General features: G+C 53.1%; 4 protein-coding genes across 4 annotated transcripts; 1 reads left to right on the forward strand and 3 right to left on the reverse strand.

The window, feature by feature from the left end:
• Positions 1-1,425: 1,425 nt before the first annotated feature.
• Positions 1,426-2,828, reverse strand: J4E86_002829 (uncharacterized protein; the record flags this gene model as incomplete). Its single annotated transcript, XM_051443386.1, has 2 exons — positions 1,426-2,519; positions 2,573-2,828. The coding sequence occupies 2 exons, from the start codon at positions 2,826-2,828 to the stop codon at positions 1,426-1,428; spliced, it is 1,350 nt and encodes a 449-aa protein (XP_051304881.1).
• A 568-nt stretch (positions 2,829-3,396) lies between these two features.
• On the reverse strand, positions 3,397-4,431 carry J4E86_002830 (uncharacterized protein; the record flags this gene model as incomplete). The annotated part of the gene is made up of 3 exons (XM_051443387.1): positions 3,397-4,053; positions 4,106-4,368; positions 4,413-4,431. The coding sequence occupies 3 exons, from the start codon at positions 4,429-4,431 to the stop codon at positions 3,397-3,399; spliced, it is 939 nt and encodes a 312-aa protein (XP_051304882.1).
• Positions 4,432-10,184: 5,753 nt separating this feature from the next.
• On the forward strand, positions 10,185-13,910 carry J4E86_002831 (uncharacterized protein; the record flags this gene model as incomplete). The annotated part of the gene is made up of 1 exon (XM_051443388.1): positions 10,185-13,910. One exon carries the CDS (start codon positions 10,185-10,187, stop codon positions 13,908-13,910), a length of 3,726 nt encoding a protein of 1,241 aa, XP_051304883.1.
• A 1,975-nt stretch (positions 13,911-15,885) lies between these two features.
• Positions 15,886-17,336, reverse strand: J4E86_002832 (uncharacterized protein; the record flags this gene model as incomplete). The annotated part of the gene is made up of 2 exons (XM_051443389.1): positions 15,886-17,055; positions 17,172-17,336. 2 exons carry the CDS (start codon positions 17,334-17,336, stop codon positions 15,886-15,888), a joined length of 1,335 nt encoding a protein of 444 aa, XP_051304884.1.
• Between the last annotated feature and the right edge of the window lie 317 nt (positions 17,337-17,653).

Raw genomic sequence — 17,653 nt, forward strand, 5'->3', positions numbered from 1 at the left:
AATAGGACTATTGTTAAGATAGATGGAGCAAGATACCCAATACAACTTGTGCGGAAAGAAAAGAAAGTCCGCGTGCGTCCAGATATACCACGATCATGTAGAAGAACCATGCGATAGGTAGTGTCAGAGAGTCAACGGCTAGTTTCTTTGTCACAGCGATGGCGTCTGCAGACCTCGCGAAATACTTATGCGCATTCGCGAGGTATGGCGCCAGGAACTTTGGGATGCTGCCAGGCGCAACCAAGCGCGACTGCAGACTTAGCTCTGCGCATGTCAACGACTTCGTCCAATCGTGAATCTGCTACCTCTCGACGAAAGCAACAGGTAGGATCAGGGCGGACATACATCTCTGTAGCTCTTCACGTTTGGTTTTGGATCTCGCGTCGGTGTACTCATAACGCAAAAACGAAAACCTTGCAGTAGCACTCTTTCGTGGTCGGACAATGTACGGAGGTTTACCAAAGATCGGTCAAACGTATGTTAGCCTGTCGCGAAAGGGTCCCGCTGCGCCTCACCTCTTGCGCCCGCCCATTGGCTCCAGCCTCGCTACGATGTGCTACTACTATTGGGGACAAAAGCGCTGAGAAGGTTTAGACATGGCGCTAGACGGTATTAGTGTGCCTTCTCATTGCCCATGCCACTCACCCTCAGTGCGAAACTACGGGAACAACATTACAACTTTGAATCATTCTACAGTTGACTACAGAATATTCAAAGGAGGATTAGTCCAATTCTACTTCTATCACTCCATACAGTTAAGTCTCCAGATTTCATTGGCTATGTTAGGTCGCTAACCCCCAATAGCCAACTACTAGCACTATAACATATCGCATCGCCATGCCTTCTTCAACCACCAACGCAGTCCATCGAGTCAACATGGACACCGTATTACCTACATATATTAAACACCGACGCGCCAACACCCTTCCTCTCGCATTCGACCCGAATCCCTACAAGACACAGACGATACCGCCTCGATCCAAACATGTTGAGAGACCTTGGGTTGCAAGACGGTTCAATTACATAAAAGAGAACGCTACCGTCATTGGCGTCGTGCTGGCTTTGATCGGAGTGATTGTCGCCCTCATAAAGTGACGTGGAGATAGAGTGAATGTTCCTGTGGAATGTGACGGATAAGATGGGTGATGAAGACAGACCAAAGAGATACCCTTTTGGACTTTTGGTGTAGAAGAAAAGGAAGAAGAAACGGATGTCGAGGAACTCCTCCTTTGTATAGCCTGGCCCACGATATCTGTTGTTACATCTCTGTACCTCAATTAACGCCGACGCTGATGATAAGTACCAAACCGGTTCAATCTCAACTTATGCTCACCGACCTTGGCTATGCGACTCCAACTCCAACAATGAGAAGGAGCAATCGCACTTCCTCTTCCCTCTCTTTTCCTTTCCCATCCTTTTATCCACCTACTCCGCACCCTCAGCCCTCTTCCTATACCCCTCCCTCCTCTCCAAGCTCTCGGGCTCCTTACCCGCCGCCTCGATAATATCGACCTTCGGCTGTTCCTCCGTCATGTCAATCCTGCCCGGCCTCCTGGGCCTCAACTGAGTCCTCTGAGTGATCGGATAAAAGTACGCCGCCCGCTGCATCTTGCTGTCACGCAGCGGCTCATTCGCATGTTTCTCCGGGTCATGCAGCGCAAGCGCAACAACGTCGCCGTAGGTATCGCTGGGGTCACCGACTTGCTGGCTCGTCTCGTACGTACGCACGTTATCGTATTTGAAGCATTTGCGCGGCTGACCCTCGTCGTCTTCGGCGATATCGAAATCGATGTCTGCTTCGTTTGTGGGGTCGTGGGTCGTGAAGTTGCGTTTGATGCCGCGGACCTTGTTCCTGTCGGAGGGAAGGAAGTATTCGAATTGCCAGCGCGGAATCGGGGGAGGGACTGTGGGGTCCATGCGGTGGGCTTCGCGGTCTTCCATGTACTTTTCTTGATCTTGGATTGTTTGGCCAGCGGGACGGAGGAGGGCGACGTCGAGACGCGGGTCGTAGGATGGGTCGAGCGGGTTGTTGATCGGGGGTGCGGTGAACTTGAATACCATGTAGCCGCCGGTGTCGGGCATGGCGTCCCAGTCTGGGAGGAGTGGGTAAGAGTCCACGAGGGTCAGGTTGGGGTTCCGGGGGTTCTTGGGCTTGTTCCAGGCTAGTCGCTCTTCGGGCGTCGATTCCGCTGCCCTGATGTTCTCGGCGCCGTCTTGGCCGTTGTAGGCATCTGCTGGGTACGCGATGTTGAAGCTCTTCAGGATGTGTCTCGCGATGTTGGTAGGATCGTCTAATGAGGTCTCTACCTGCTTTCGCTTCCTCCGCAGGCGCATCGTGTTGGACGAATTACTGGACTCGAACTTGGAGCCGCCGGTTGTGCTTGAGGTGACATATTCGGTTCGTCGCAGGAAAGTCGCGCCAGAGGCATTGGTTTGCGTCTTGCCTAGCTGGTTCGGCGGTCGCATCAGCGCCCTGTCTGCTGTACTGAGCGGTGGCGGGTGAGGCATCGCCTGGATAGCTATTGGACGCGTCAGTCGCTGCGAGGGCTTTGCGCCACGGGTTCGCTCTTACCAGACTCGTCTCCATCGAATACCTTGGGGATACCCACCAAGTCGATGGGCATTCCCAGTTCAGCATCAGCCTCAATATTCAGCGACTGCTCTCGCGCCAGTCTTGACGCAAAGCCCGCTGATGTGTATTGACCGCTCGAAAGACCAGTGTTGGGGATGTCCAGCAGCTTTGGCGGACAGGGTGGAGGAGGCAGCGCATTCGAGTATCGGATTTTTGCAATGTAGTCCTGGTGGACAACAGGGCGCCCGGAGCTCATGATGCCGTCTCTTCGCGCGCCGTCGTCTTGGGGTGGTGGAGGTGATTGCGCGGTTTCGTAAGGTTAAAGAAAGTTGATGAGCTCGGAATGCAGACGCGCCAGGACTCACCGCGCCAAGACGGCGTTCCGCGCTATCACCAGGGGCCTCTTCACCGTTCACCAACGTACGTTCGGCGTGCTGTATTTTCGTCGCACATGTCTTCACGTCCTGAATCTCTGTACTCATTAAATGAAATGAAATCGGAAAGTAACAGAGTAGGTTAACGTTCAACGTAACGACCGTGATGATAATATTAGGTAGATATTCTATAATGACCCAGCTCCTATTTACAAACACCTCTCTGCCACCCATTATCCAGGGTCCATACTGTCATACTGTCTATTACCGCGACCAATATGCATGGCTGCAGTTTCCTATACCCAAAACGCCATGTCTCATACCAGCTCCGCATCGAAGCGTGTGGGTAGTTATCAGCCGGAAGAGGTTCTACCATCTCCCAACCATCAAGCGTGTGGCTAAAACCGACAAACACTCGTCAAAGATTGTAAACATGCGAGCAAAGACCGCTCAGTTGGCCTTCTTGAGCTTGGCAGCGGCCATCTTGCGCTCGCGGCGCTTCTTGGACGCCTCAGCACCAGCCTCGGTGTCGAAGAGCAGGTCCCACCACCTGAAGCTGCTGGCGTAGTTACCAATGAACTTCTCGTGGTGAACATCGTGGTGCTCAGCGCCGGCCCAGAAAGGCAGGAAGTGGTGCAGACTCCATGGGAACTCGTAGCCGCTGTGCGCGTCGATGGCCTGGAACACACGGAGGCAGATCCACGCGTACATGGTCAAGATGTGGAGGTCCTTGGTGATGGCGCAGAAGACGATTGGGACTCCGACAGTACCGAAGCCGAGGATCATGACTTCAATGGGCGAGGCGTACTCGGCGGCCAGACCGAAGGGAGCAGAGTATTGGTGGTGGATCTTGTGGATGTTCTTGTACAGGAAGGAGCTAGCGTGCATGGCGCGGTGCATCCAGTAGTGCCATGCGTCCTCGAAGACGAAAAAGATGGCAATCTGGTACGCCATCTTGTAGATGCTGGGGAAGGGGACGGAGGTCTGGAGGCCAAAGTACTGGCACATGGGGTGGAACATCCAGATCTGGGGAAGCTCGACGGTGAAGTGGGATAGGAGGACCAGGGCGGCGCATTGTGTTTGTTCCCAGGTAGTGGGGATTTTTTGCTGCGGCAAGTTAGCTATCGTCGCATCAAGCTGTGCAATCGCAGGGACGTACGTGTTGGAGCTTGTATCGGTTGAAGAAGGGTATGCAGTCGATGATGATCCAAGGAAGCGCGCGTCCAAAGTAGAAGAGCTCGTGGAAGACGAAGGACATGATTCCTGTCGCTAGGACATCGTTGCCCATCCATGCGTACCAGGCCATCCACATCTTCTCGAGGTAGTTGAGCTGCACATTGTACTTGGAGATCTCCTCAAAGGAGCCCCAGTAGGTGTCCTGCGCCATAGGCGTCAGGAGAGAGGTTGCGTTGTTCCTGGCATCTGTTAGTATCTAGGGTATGCGACTTCGGGGTACTTCGGGGTACTTCGGGATCGGGCGTACATTGTGGCTGCTCTCAATGTCCAGCAGTAAAAACAAAGAGCGGGTGCAGTGTGCAGAGGTAGAGCGAAGGAACGACTGCAGGTTGCAGAGTGGTGAAGGAGCGATTGGCGGAGGTGCTGCAGTGAAGAAGAGCAGATGCAGCAGCAAAGGAGGCGGATTAAATTGGAGATTGGCGGCCCTGATCGACGTTCGTACCACTTTTGCCACCCAAGGTTCACTCAGTTCCGAGCGGCCAACGCGTGGGCGCAAATGCACTAGTGCCTGCCCAGAAGACGCGCCAGGCCAATTACCCTTCGCCCCTGGCCTTCACCGCCTGCTGAGCTTTCTGTTCGGCAGCGGCTCGAGTGTCCCCGGCTTCCACATCACACCAGCGCCGCCCTGCAAGGCGACTGTGGATCGTGTCACGGTGAGCCCACCGCAGGCTGATAAAGTCGCTCGCCCTAGGTAGGCTTCTAGAATTGCGGCATGACTGGACGGCATCGGCAGTGCTCATCGCGAGAGCATGACGCGGTCGGCCCGACGAATCACATCACCACGAGTACGGCGATGTACTAAGTCCCGTCCGCGTTGTCACTCGACATCTGACATCGGCATGTGGTTGTAGTCATGAGGTAATTCAGTGTAGCTATTTGTTTGGTTATATTCAGCACCATCCACACCTTTCCGACATGTACTCAAGCCATCTCTCCAGACAAGGAATCCCATCACGATCATCGGCCCTACCATCATGGGATTACTACAAGTTTCGCAAAGCGTCCATTCCAATACTGTTGTTTCATCTCCGATAGAGTCTTGAATTTGGTCTCACGCAGTCGCTTGAAAGCGCGAATTTCTCGAAGAACCGTCTTCCAACTACCAGAAGTCAGATGGATGCTAGCCAAGAATACTTCCCGCGTTGTAGAATTAACTCTGCGGAAGAAGGGTATGAGCTGTTCGCTGGTGACGGCGTATCCGATGAGGTCGAGCCGGATCAGGTGAGGAAAGCGAGACTTGGCGAGGAGACAGAAGGTCTGGTAATCAACTGCGCAGCTGGAATTTGTCCTGCAGCCGACGAGGCGGAGTTCGCTGATGGTCCAACATATTGGGCGTGAGTTGAGACGCTCATACTTCGGATCGAGTCTCAATGTCGAAGGCGCCCTGATGTTGTCCACCGGATGCGCGTGGTCCACATCTACGAAGTTGAGTTTCTGAAAACTTGGGTGATCTAGGTATGGCCATACTCCTGGTAGGGACAATCGTTCAGTCCCGGTGAGGTTGCGCATATTCAGGTGAATAATTTCCTTGTCGAAGCCTGTGTCCAACAATATCCAATACAGCAAGCGCATGTGTCCAGCGGAAATGTAGGTGCCAATCTCGCGGTTGTAGATACGTTGGAACAGACAACGAGCAAGATTAGTATGGGCGTAGTCGAACCCTATACTCATGATGAAAGGTTCTGAACGCGGTAACGGCTTATGAGCGCTACTTCTCGACCCGAAATGTATCTCCTTGAGTCCTTCCATAGTTTTGAACGCGGAGAAGATCTCTTTGAGAAGAACCGGGGCGTATTTAGCCCAGAATAGCTGCCGTACAGGTGTAATCTGAACTCCGTTAGCACATAGTGACTCCTAACAACTTGACTAAGGGGACGAGCGCACTCTCCTAGATCCGAGCCCGTCCTAGATGTACGACGTACCTTGTTCTGGATCTCCCGAAATCTGGCTGACTCCACGGTATAGCCGAGCCAGTGGCATTTGTCTCGATCTCCTTTTTTGTATTCCCTTATGGCGTCCACTCCAGGGTCGATAAATTCAACGCATTGAATGCAGTCTCGCCAATGAATTACCGACGTGATCTCAAGAAGCGCTGTCAAGCCGTCTTTTGTCATCAGCACTCGAATGTGTCTGAGCCTGCGCCTCATACGTGGGCAAAGCAGATAGGCGGCGGCTGCGCGAAAGAAGCGACAGGTCCGACGTAACGCAAGTAGCTCGCGTACAGGCGAACCGGGTATAAACTTCACGATGTTGCTGATGAGCTCCATGGGAAGGTTATCGAGTGCTGGTTTAGGCGGAGGTGCAAGTACGCATGGCATCGCAGCACAGGCATCGGCCACGCCGTCTGCAGTCAGTGTTGTAGGTGCGAAAGTTATGAGAGCACACATCGTGGTGTCGTTGAGGTGTTGGAGTGGCTCGGGAGAGCGAATTGCCTAGTTCAGAACTTGGTGTAAGACTATTCCCGACAGTGAATGAACAACCGTTGCCCTTACTTGACCAAGGAGCTCCACACACATGCGGTGGCGCTTTTCTCTCTTGAGAACTCGGTGGTCTGCCTCTTTCGCTCTTGAATAGGTTTTCGGGTCTACCAATGACCGACAGATCAGCTTGGAAGCACCTGCCGAACCTGAGATCCATCCCAAATGGTCGAGCCCCATGTTGACGTACTCGTAGGCTCAATAGGCGGGAGTGCGCCCCGCGGTGGCCTAAATTCCCGGCTACACCTGCTAAATGTTGGACTAGGCGATGGGATGATCGGCGTCCTGAACATGGCAGGAGTCCACTCTGGTGTGCCGTCTCCGACCAAGCGCCTTCCGGGACCTGGGCTGGGCTGCTCTCTGCTCCTCACCTTGACCATCGCTCTACGGAAGAGTGGTCGCAGAAATGGTACGGAGGCTGAGATGAGACCGACGTGCTGTTCCACTTGACTCCACATCAAAAGATCTGCTGTAGTCAGTCCTTGCTGCTCATAGTCGGATAGCCAGAAAATTGTAGTGTAAAGCCGAAGGGCGGAAGCTATTACGGCCATGATACCGACGGAAAAGATGGCTATCAGCTCAAGACGGCGTCTCAGCGGCATTGTCGGAAGATTCCAGAAGAACAATATCGGTAACGTCCAGATGATCACATCCGTGACGAGGTTATAGATGGCATTGAAGAGCCAGAATGGATTTGGGTTGTAACAATGAGCGTCGAAGATGTGTAGGACCCATGCTCGATACCAAACATCCCATCCGAACGCATCGGTGATCGGAATGCACATGAGAATGGAGGCGATGATCATGGATACTCCTCCAGAGACTGTGATGGCCAAGAGTACACGGACGACGTATTGGAAGCGTTTGTTCGATGCGGCGATAGAATCGTAAACTAAGTCGATTCTGTTAGCCGAGTAGATCCTTCAGAAGTGAGCGTTCCGAGGAATATTGAAAGCACATGGGCAAATGAATGGCCGTTCGACGCGCAATCGCAGCCACTTGTGTTGTACTCGAAGCTCTCTGTGTTCATCCCTGGAATTGTGTGGCATATAACGTACATAGCAATATCGACGTCTTGATGAGACAAAGATTGAGGATGAAATTGACTCGATATAGCCAAATCGATAGCAGCGAGCCTGTGATTACGGGTCTGTAGGTCTCCCATTCGCCTTTCTATGCTATGTTACACCACAGTCATTCAACAGCTGGTAGCTACTTACAACAACATGGCTATAATCGAGGAAATGGATCATGAAGCAATGTACCACCACTGATGGCCTAGATTTAGGAATAAATGAGTCATTTCAGCTCCCCTGGGTTCCGCGGAGACGTTCATACCAAGTTGCGATCTGGTTCTGGTTAGCAATAGCAGCACAGGGAGCGAGTATACACTCACAAGGGCCAGAAGCATGACCCAGTCGGACGACGTGAGCTTTCCAACATAGAAATACCGGGTGTAGAATCTGAACTGTCAGCCAACGTTGCGATCAGGGTTGCGAACGGTCGACGCACCTGAGCGCTACAACCACGGTCGATATGGAGGTAAGCACAAAAGCCAAGATGATAGAAAGTCGGCCATGAGGGGCCATCGAGAACGGTTCTGGAGCTTGACGATGAATCCGTTCACACGAACGGAATGGAATGCTGACAGGAAAAAGAAACCGTGGAGGTGATACTCATGATGATGTGTAGGGGTGCCGCAGCCACTGACTATCAAACATCAACGGCAATATCCACAATGCCAATCGCGCGAAAGACGGCGTTCTCTAACGCAATCATGCATCGGCGGGAGTCCCACATCAGGATCCGAGTCAGGTTCAGACTGTCCAGATTTGGGCGGGTGATGAGTCGCGTCGCCCAGGCTGACCAAACGGTGTGGCGGGGAAGTGCCGGCAGACAATGTTAGACCAAGGGTTATGCAACACCAACCGATGTGAGCAGTGCTGCATAGCTGTCAAATTGTCCCTGCTTCCCCGCACCGTACCACGCGACATTCATCTCAGTAGCATTTACGCGCCAGGTGTTTGGCAGGGTACGGATAAATCTGCAAAGTGAAGCTTGGGCCGTCGCCGCCTCAGACAACCCGCCAACTCAATTGATCCTGCCTCAACTGGCCCCAACAGGATAGCAGCCCAGATATTGATCTCAGCTCTTTTGATGTTCTGTGCACCTTTATCGCTTCTATATCGGTTTGTCCCCTGCCCTGAATTGACGTAATTCGACCGATGTGTAGATGGCGAGTTTGCACTCAGCGCGTTACATTGTATATGTTGCTAGGCGTGCCATGTTCGTGACTTGGGGTTGAAACGGGTGTCCACTGTATATTTACCGGCTACTTCGGTAGTCTGAAGAAGACGCAGGCCTTAGCGACCTACCGCGGGCTTCAGCGATTGCCATGTGAGACCGATCCCATAGAGACTTTCATGTGTGAGGGGGAGAGAAAATACTAAGGAAACCGTTCACCGTGTCACCAGGGATCAATCAAGGTCAGCTTGGAATGTTGAGGCCCGGGGTTTGGGCGCAGAATCCAGCGTGCGCAGGCGAAATAACAGTGGCTTTCTTCGATAAGACACCGGTGCCATGACTTGCATAGGGCTGAACGCCGTCCGCATGAACGTGAATCGTGAAAGGTCCGAATATGATATATATGGAAGGAGATCGCGAGTAATACCGCAAGGAGAAAGTTTAGAACCTGAATCTGCTGCGAATGCGTTCTGGAAGCAAGGCGTTACGATGAGATGGTGTTGAGCGAGTCAGCTGGATCGTGGGCGGTTAGGTGGAGATTGACAGGATCGATCTTGCCGTCTCTTGGGCTGTGGCTTCCATCTCCGCTGTGATGGAATAGTAATCCGGAAAACCGGGCGCCCAGAGCACCGTTGACAGAGCCGCAATAGACGATAATTGAAGGATCGCGATTAGTTCACAATCCTGAGTGAGACGGCACGGTGTTATGAACACGGCTTGTGGTGAGCCACATGAAGCGAAAGGATCAAGACGGGCCCAGTGACGTCGATAACTACGAGGTCGACGCCATTATTGATAATAGAGAACGTTCCTGAATCGATGAGATGAGCTTGTCGGTTGTAGTACCACAGGCTCCAGAGAAGGTGTTCTTGAGGTGCGATGTCAGATGGATTGTGAGGTTGCTAGAGTAGGAGCGACGCGATACCGCGGAAGCTGCCCGCGAACTAGCGCGTTTAGTGATATCATCGCCTCGAGTGAAAGTGCAGCTGTCAACCACGGTCGCGCCTGTCGCCTACGACGTTTTCACCTCGACGCTGTTTGTCACAGCTCATGCGCGAACTGCCTGCTGACCCGTGATGGCTCACTCACGTCTCTAGTGCTGGTTTTTTCCGCTTCACGATCCTCGACCCGCCGCTGTTGCCTTCGGCGCAACTCATCACGAATTCTCCTACCCACGAGTAATCCGACGCACACCACGCACGGCGGTTCAAATCCCGCTCGAGACTCCCGGTGCCAATAGAACCGCTTTCGAAGCCCTCTTAGATTGCGACAACTGTTGTCATGTCGTCGCCCTCCGAGAACGCTGCGCTCGCCACCGCGCCTGAGATCACCGTCACCAATCCAGACAACTCGAACGATGCGACCATGCATGATGGTGGGGAAGAATTAGTAGAGGAAATACCATCAGATGCCGACGAAGAGGCACGGTTGAAGATGCTCACGACTGGCACACGAGCGCAGGATGACTTGGAACGCGATATTGGCAGGCAGGCGGACCAGATGATGACCGAGCAGGCCGATGCACGCGACAAGAAGCGCATAGAGAAGCTCGAGGGTGAAGCAAAGCGAGCGGAAGCTGCTATACAGAAGCTCAAGAACCGTCTGGCTCTACCAGCTTTAGACACGCAGAAAGCCAAACTCCGTGGCGAGATCGCAGCGTATCGGGACAAGATCGATGGCCTAGACCAGGAGATGGATGGTATACAACAGCGTATCAACGATCGTCACAAAGCACCTGGGGTGGAAGAAGCAGCAGAGGAAGGCTCCAAGGGTCCTTTACCCAACGAGAGCCGGCGAGAGTGGCTCATCCGCACAGGCAAGATCACGCCTTTCTCCAAGCTGGCGCAGGACCAGCCAGACTCAGGGACGCTGGGTGAGGTCATGTTAGATGCTGAGGCAGAGGACATGGTGACCGAAACTGCGAAAGAGCCAGTGTCACATCGCAACCTCATGAAGCCTGGCTTCCAAGACGTCGAATCCAGTTCAGAGGCCCCGAGCCCAAAACCTACAGCCCGTTCGAAGAAGCGACGAAAGGTCACTCCTGCTAGCGATACCGTAGGTTCGCGCGAATCGAGCGCAGCACCGGGCTTTACGGATCCTGATTCAGACGATGCTTTCGAGCCTGGTATGTCGGACCGCCAGCTTGCGACCCTGGATGAGTCGGACGAGCTTCCAGATGACCTGGACGAAGACGACTCATACACAGAAGAGACTACTGGTCGCAAGCGCAAAGCTAAGGGCAAGAAAACAACGAAGTCAAAGGCTGCTCCTGCGCAAGACGCTGTCGTCGAAGATCTAGCAGGCGTTGACGATGGCAATGAGCGGTTGTATCGGAAGCGTATAGAGACTTGGTCCAAGAGCCGCGCAGCTGCTAGGAGAAAGGCCAAGGCCAATGGTGGTGAGGCAACCGCAGATGAGGAGGATGAAGAAGAGTGCTACCAGCCTCATCCTACTGAAGCTGACACTGAATTCGATGGCGGATTTCGCATCCCGGGAGACATCTACCCGGCATTGTTCGATTATCAAAAGACCGGTGTGCAGTGGCTTTGGGAGCTGTACTCGCAGAATGTTGGTGGCATCATTGGCGATGAGATGGGTTTGGGTAAAACCATTCAAGCTATCGGCTTCGTTGCCGGTCTTCATTACTCCAAGAAACTCACCAAGCCTGTCATCGTAGTTTGTCCCGCGACGGTCATGAAGCAATGGGTCAATGAGTTTCACCGCTGGTGGCCTGCGCTACGAGTTTCCATCCTACACACGTCTGGTAGTGGGATGTTGGACACCCACCGAGAAGATCGTATGGAGCGGGAACTTGAGCTTCGAAACTATGGCGACTACGACAATACTTTGACTGGCGCTGGAAAGGCTGCTAAGAAGATCCTCGAGAAGGTCAAGCGAGACGGCCATGTCCTTGTCACCACGTATTCAGGATTACAGACCTACTCTGAGTTTTTGATTCCTACTGACTGGGAATGCGCCATCCTAGACGAGGGCCACAAGATTAGGAACCCGAACACTGCTATCACGATCCACTGCAAGGAGTTGCGGACGCCCAATCGTATCATTCTTTCTGGCACGCCGATGCAGAACAACCTAACAGAGCTTTGGTCGCTCTTCGACTTTGTATTCCCGATGCGCTTAGGCACACTGGTAAACTTCCGCAACCAATTCGAATTTCCGATCAAGCGTGGTGGCTACGCAAATGCTTCGAACTTGGAGTTTGAGACAGCGGTACAGTGTGCTGAGACTCTCAAGGATGCGATCAGCCCCTACCTACTGCAGCGATTCAAGGTCGATGTCGCAACCGATTTGCCACAGAAGAAAGAGCAGGTACTCTTCTGTAAGCTCACGCGCCAGCAGCGACAAGCATATGAGGGTTTCCTAGCGTCGGAAGACATGAAGTCAATTGCGAGCGGCAAGCGCCAGATGCTGTACGGTGTCGACTTCTTGCGCAAAATTTGCAACCATCCCGATCTGACGGAGCATAAGACCCTGTCAAAGAAGCTGGGATTCGATTATGGCAACCCCAATAAATCTGGCAAGATGCAGGTTGTCAAGGAGTTGCTGTCGTTGTGGAAGAAGGGCGGACACAAGACCCTTCTCTTCGCTCAGCATCGTATCATGTTGGACATCCTGCAGAAGTTCGTCAGTCAATTACCCGACATCAACTGGCGTCGCATGGACGGCGAGACACCGATCAAGGACCGCCAGAACCTTGTTGACGAGTTCAACAACGACCCAAATCTACATGTCTTCCTCCTCACAACGAAGGTCGGTGGTCTTGGCGTCAACCTCACAGGTGCCAATCGCGTCATCATCTACGACCCGGACTGGAATCCCTCGACCGACATACAGGCGCGAGAGCGTTCATGGCGCCTTGGACAAAAGCGAGAGGTTGAAATATACCGGCTGATGTCTGCAGGCACAATCGAAGAGAAAATCTACCATCGTCAGATTTTCAAGCAGTTCTTGACGAACAAGGTGTTGAAAGACCCTAAGCAGCGACAGTCGTTTCAGATGAGCGATCTGCATGACTTATTCACGCTCGGTGTTGAGAACGTTGAGGGTGAAACCGAGACAGGCAACCTATTCCGTGGATCAGAAGTCAAGTTCGAAGAGGATGGTAAGACTGCAGAGGCATCGGCAGATGCTACAGGAGCCGAAGACCTCGCCGCAGTGAAAGGCATCTCGCGATCCGAAGCCTTCCAAGCCCCCGTCTCCGACGGTGAGGATGCTGCTGCTACCACTAACGAAGACGGCACCGACAAACCCCCAACAGATTCCCGTCTGATGTCAACCATCTTCGCCAAAACAGGAGTGCACTCCGTCCTCGAACACGATGCCATCATGAACTCCACAGCCGGCGGCCGAAAACGCAAAGTTCAAGCCGACCCAGCTTACATCCAACGTGAAGCCAAGCGACAAGCCGCCGTAGCAGCCGAGCAACTCAAGAAGAGCATGCAAGAAGCGCGAAACGTGCCCGCCGGCACACCAACATGGACCGGCCAATTTGGCGAAGCAGGCCGTCCAGACGCATCCCGCGGTATGCCATCCAGCCGCGGTGGTAGAGGTGGACGAGGCGGAGGACGCGGCGGTGCCCCCTCATCAACATCCATCCTCAACAACCTCGCCACCCGACAAGGCCGTCCCACGCTCCTCAACCCTGGCACAACCCTCAACGCACCGACATCTGCCAGCTCATCCCGCGGCTCCACACCTTCCGCGCCCACAACACCGCAAACCTTCCGTGGCCGCCGCATGCTAGAGATGATCCGCGACTTTATGCTTACCCACGGTGGCGTGGTACCCAGCCGTATGCTGGTTGATCATTTCGATCATTACTGCCGGGCGCAACCGGGGAGGAACGAGGAGTTCAAAGAGATGCTCAAGTTGATTGCTACGCTTGAGAAGAGTGGGAGTGCGCAGAGGGGGAGGTGGGTGCTTAAGGACGAGTGGAGGACGCCTGCTGCGGGGGCGGCGGGTAGGGGAGGTAGGGGTGGAAGATAGGAATTAAAGATGGGGAGGAGGAGGATGGGTGGTTGGAGGGAAAGATGGGGTGGGAGAGTGAGTTTAGCATGGCATTTTATGGCGTTTGAGATAGGGAGATACCATTTGTAGCTTTTTGTCTTGTTTTAGCGCCTTCTTGCCAAGTGCTGGCATATTACATCGTAGATGGAGAATTGCGTATCTTGAAGTAGATAGATAAAATACCAAGACACACGGCGGAGCATCATCAAGCATGAAGTCTCTGAACCAAATCGTTGAGAAAGATGCCATTGATGACTATGTATCATTATTGAAGGAGTAATCCGTACGTGGACTCTGGGGAATAAGAATGTCGGCCGTTGTTGTGGGAGAAATCAAGAACTGGCTGAAGAATAAAAGGGACTCTTGGAGATAAATAAGGGGACTCAAATGTGCGGACAATGAAAGATAAATGACCAGACCGAGACGCCTAAGGGAATCCAGCGCTAAGCACCAATATCAATCCGATGATCGCATTGCACCAGAAACGCGATGCCTCGCTGTTAACTCTGTGAATCTCAGAACCTTGGAATGGTTGATTCTGGGACTCTCTGAATGTAAGGAAACCACATACTCTCAAACTTTTTCAGGGTGACGGTTTTCAATTTTTTCGATGTTTTGTGGTTTTGGTTTTCGATAGAGGATTCGGCTGTGTAGGTGGCAGGGCCGGGTTTCAAGACTCAGCGGTAATGCTTCTTGATGTGTTTCTGTAAGTTGTCGAATCGCGTGTAAGATTTTCGACAGCCTGGAATCTGGCAGGGAAAGCGTTCTTGTGCTGTGGATGCTTGGTGTGTCTTAATGTGACGGGTCAGATCGGCTCGGAGGTGGAAAGATTTGGGGCATTCGTTGGAAGTACACTTGTAGCGTCGTTGGTGTTTGCGATGGATGTGGTCGCTGCAGGGTGTGTAAGTTGGTGCAGAACCTGGAACGGGACTGTACGTACCTGAGGTCGCAGTGCCGACTGAAAGTACGTTCACAAAAGCTGCAAATTAGCTCGTGGGCCTCGTATGTGGTGCTGTCTGAGTTGTTGCGTTCGGGGCTAGTTGGCTCTTCTGTCGGGGACGAGGCTGGCGGTTGGCTATTGTCGGGATTGTCTCCGGGAGTAGCAGGAGTGTTCGAGAATGATTGCTCGTCAATTACAGATGAGCCGTCGTTGTCGGAATGGTCGAAGGCTGGAAGCTCGTCGTCGGAGGTCGAGTTAATGGTAAGATACGGAGCGTGTATAAATGGATTAATATCCAGTTCAAAAGCAAATGGGCAAAAAACAGAAGTCGAAACGTTGCGAGAGAGTCCAAATCTCGATGACGAAGTACAATTGAACGAAGAGGTAATAAAAAGAAGATAAGGCGAAGGCTACAGTGGCCTTCGCCCAAGGCCGGTGGTTGAGATGTAGGCTATGTAAGCCCGAGGGTGCGCAACCCAAACGCCTGTCGGCGCGGTGGTAAAATTAAGGAGGCAGAGATCCGGGGTATTGTATATTTTGGAGAGTTTTGGTGGTAGAGAATAGGGTTGAAGGAGGTATTTCTGTGAAACGATTGCTACAGTACCTTATATGTCGAGGCCGTGGTCGTGGAGGCATAGAACCCACAAGGCTGAGTCTCAGCCACAACGCCCGCCGCCAGCACACATACCTGCAGCAAATCGCGGTTCCTTTTGACACCTTGCCAGGTGCATGCTGCTCAGCCAATGTGGTGTGTCTGTGGATTTATATGCCTCCATATCGCGGTGGGTGGAAGCCACAGACGCAGCCGCACCAGGGAGCTGACAGCATGCACACGGCGCGCTTGTCCATACTGGGACCAGCTCAGCCGTCCTTCGCTTTTCTGCCACCATTACGCATCGCCGTCGTCTATCAAATCAGAGGACGTTTCCGCTTGGAGGCATAGCGCTTCGGATTCAAAGAATGTTCAAAGAGTTAGGTATCCAGTATTGCGTCACTACCTACGTTCCCCATCACCTACAACTTCCCCCGACTCTTAGCCATCTCCTCCTGTAAGATCATGCCAATAGGCCCACCGCGACTTCCATCACCAGCCCACTGCTCTTCGGGTATACGCTCAGCAGGCCACTCCCAGCGGCCCTTGAAGTCCTCCGGTGTCCTCCCCTCAATACACTCCACAATGCTATCACCAATAACAGGCAAAAACTTGAAGCCATGTCCTGAACCACCCGTCGCCACAAACAGCCCCTTGTACTTGGGATGATACGAGATCAAAAAGTCGCCATCCCGTGTATCAGTGTACCAGCAGATTTTCGATTTTGTGAACGGGCGCGAGGGTACGGCGAGGGATGGGTGGATTGCAGTGAGGAAGTCTCGGCATTGGCGTTGGCCTTCTATAGGGACGGCTTGTGAGGGGTCGTCGACGTGTGTGTAGGGTAGTGAGGTTGTGATTGTCTCGTTGGGGTCTTCGGACTCGGGGTGTGGGATTGTAGTTGGGTTTAGGTAGCCGTGGCCGTGTCGCGCGACTTTGAGCAAGCCCTTGTGAGGCGGTATCATGAAGAGGCCGTGGGAGAGGTTGAGGATAGTCGGTCGCGGAGCCATCTTCGCTTCCTCCTCCTTGGAGATGGGCATGTAGCATAGAGCTTGCCCGGTGGCTTTGCAGATGCCACGGAGATCGATGAGCGATGCCGTCCATGCGCCTGCCGCCAGCATTGTAAGGTCCGCCTTCAGCTCGGTCGAATCGTCGAGCCGCACTCCGGAGACAGTGTTGGTTCTGTGATCGATCAACAGCTTCTTCACGCCCTTTGTGACAAACTTCACCCTCCCCAGCTTCTCCACCTTTTCCCTAAGCCACATCATCGCGCCCTCCGCGTCTGCCCAGCCTGAACTCCAGTTCACATATCCAGTGCAGCCATTACCCCAGGGGTCTTTGCCTTCCAGACCACATGCTTTCTGTATTTCTTCCGCCGAGTTGAGCACTTCCACTTTGTCTGTCCCTATCGCGCGAACGTTTTCGAGCGAGCTGGAGACGTATTTCTGCTCTGGGCCCCAGGCGGTCACACATAACCCAACCTCATGATAGTGTTCGGTCGCGAAGTCGGTGCGCCAGCGATCTTGTGCGACGGTTGCGAGACGGGTATAGCGCGCGGCAGCGTAGTCGGGACGGATGATTCGTGAGGCGTCGATCTGTATGCGTTCGCTTGAGTGTTTGGTCTTGAATGAAGCGGTTGTTCCGATCACTAGGGAGTTTTCTGCTCCAGGGTATGGCGTCGAGAAAATTTAGATTGAATTGCTCTACTTACACTCGAGCCATCAGGCGTAGGGAAGGGCTGACGGTCTACAACAGTAATTGAGGTATCCTTGTACTGCGGGTTTTGACATAACGAATAAGCTGTGGAAAGTCCAAATGCACCGCTGCCGACGATTAGGATGGATGAGGGTCTCTCAAGAGATGCAGAAGAAGCCATTGCGCGAGAAATTAAGACGTTCAAAGATTCAGCAACTGGGCAAAAGAAAGGAAAGTCATGGAGAAAAGTCCACCTACCTGCGTCCGAACGGCGTGCAAGTGCCGCTGGTGGGCCGATATCGTTGACTGACTGATGATTTGAAGGGCGTGCGCCGGCTGGGCACGGTTGAACCTCGTGGCTGCAGGGAGCTTTGACGCTACCGAGAGATTGGGTCATCGGTGCATGGAAAGATTTGAGGCTTCAATCCGACATCGACAGCCTCACCAATTGCACCTCAACGTCATCCGCTGCTGAATTATTTGGGGTCTGCCTGTATC

Source organism: Alternaria arbusti, assembly GCF_024043155.1.
Source record: "Alternaria arbusti strain BMP 1465 chromosome Unknown scaffold_3, whole genome shotgun sequence".
Lineage (NCBI taxonomy): Eukaryota > Fungi > Ascomycota > Dothideomycetes > Pleosporales > Pleosporaceae > Alternaria > Alternaria arbusti.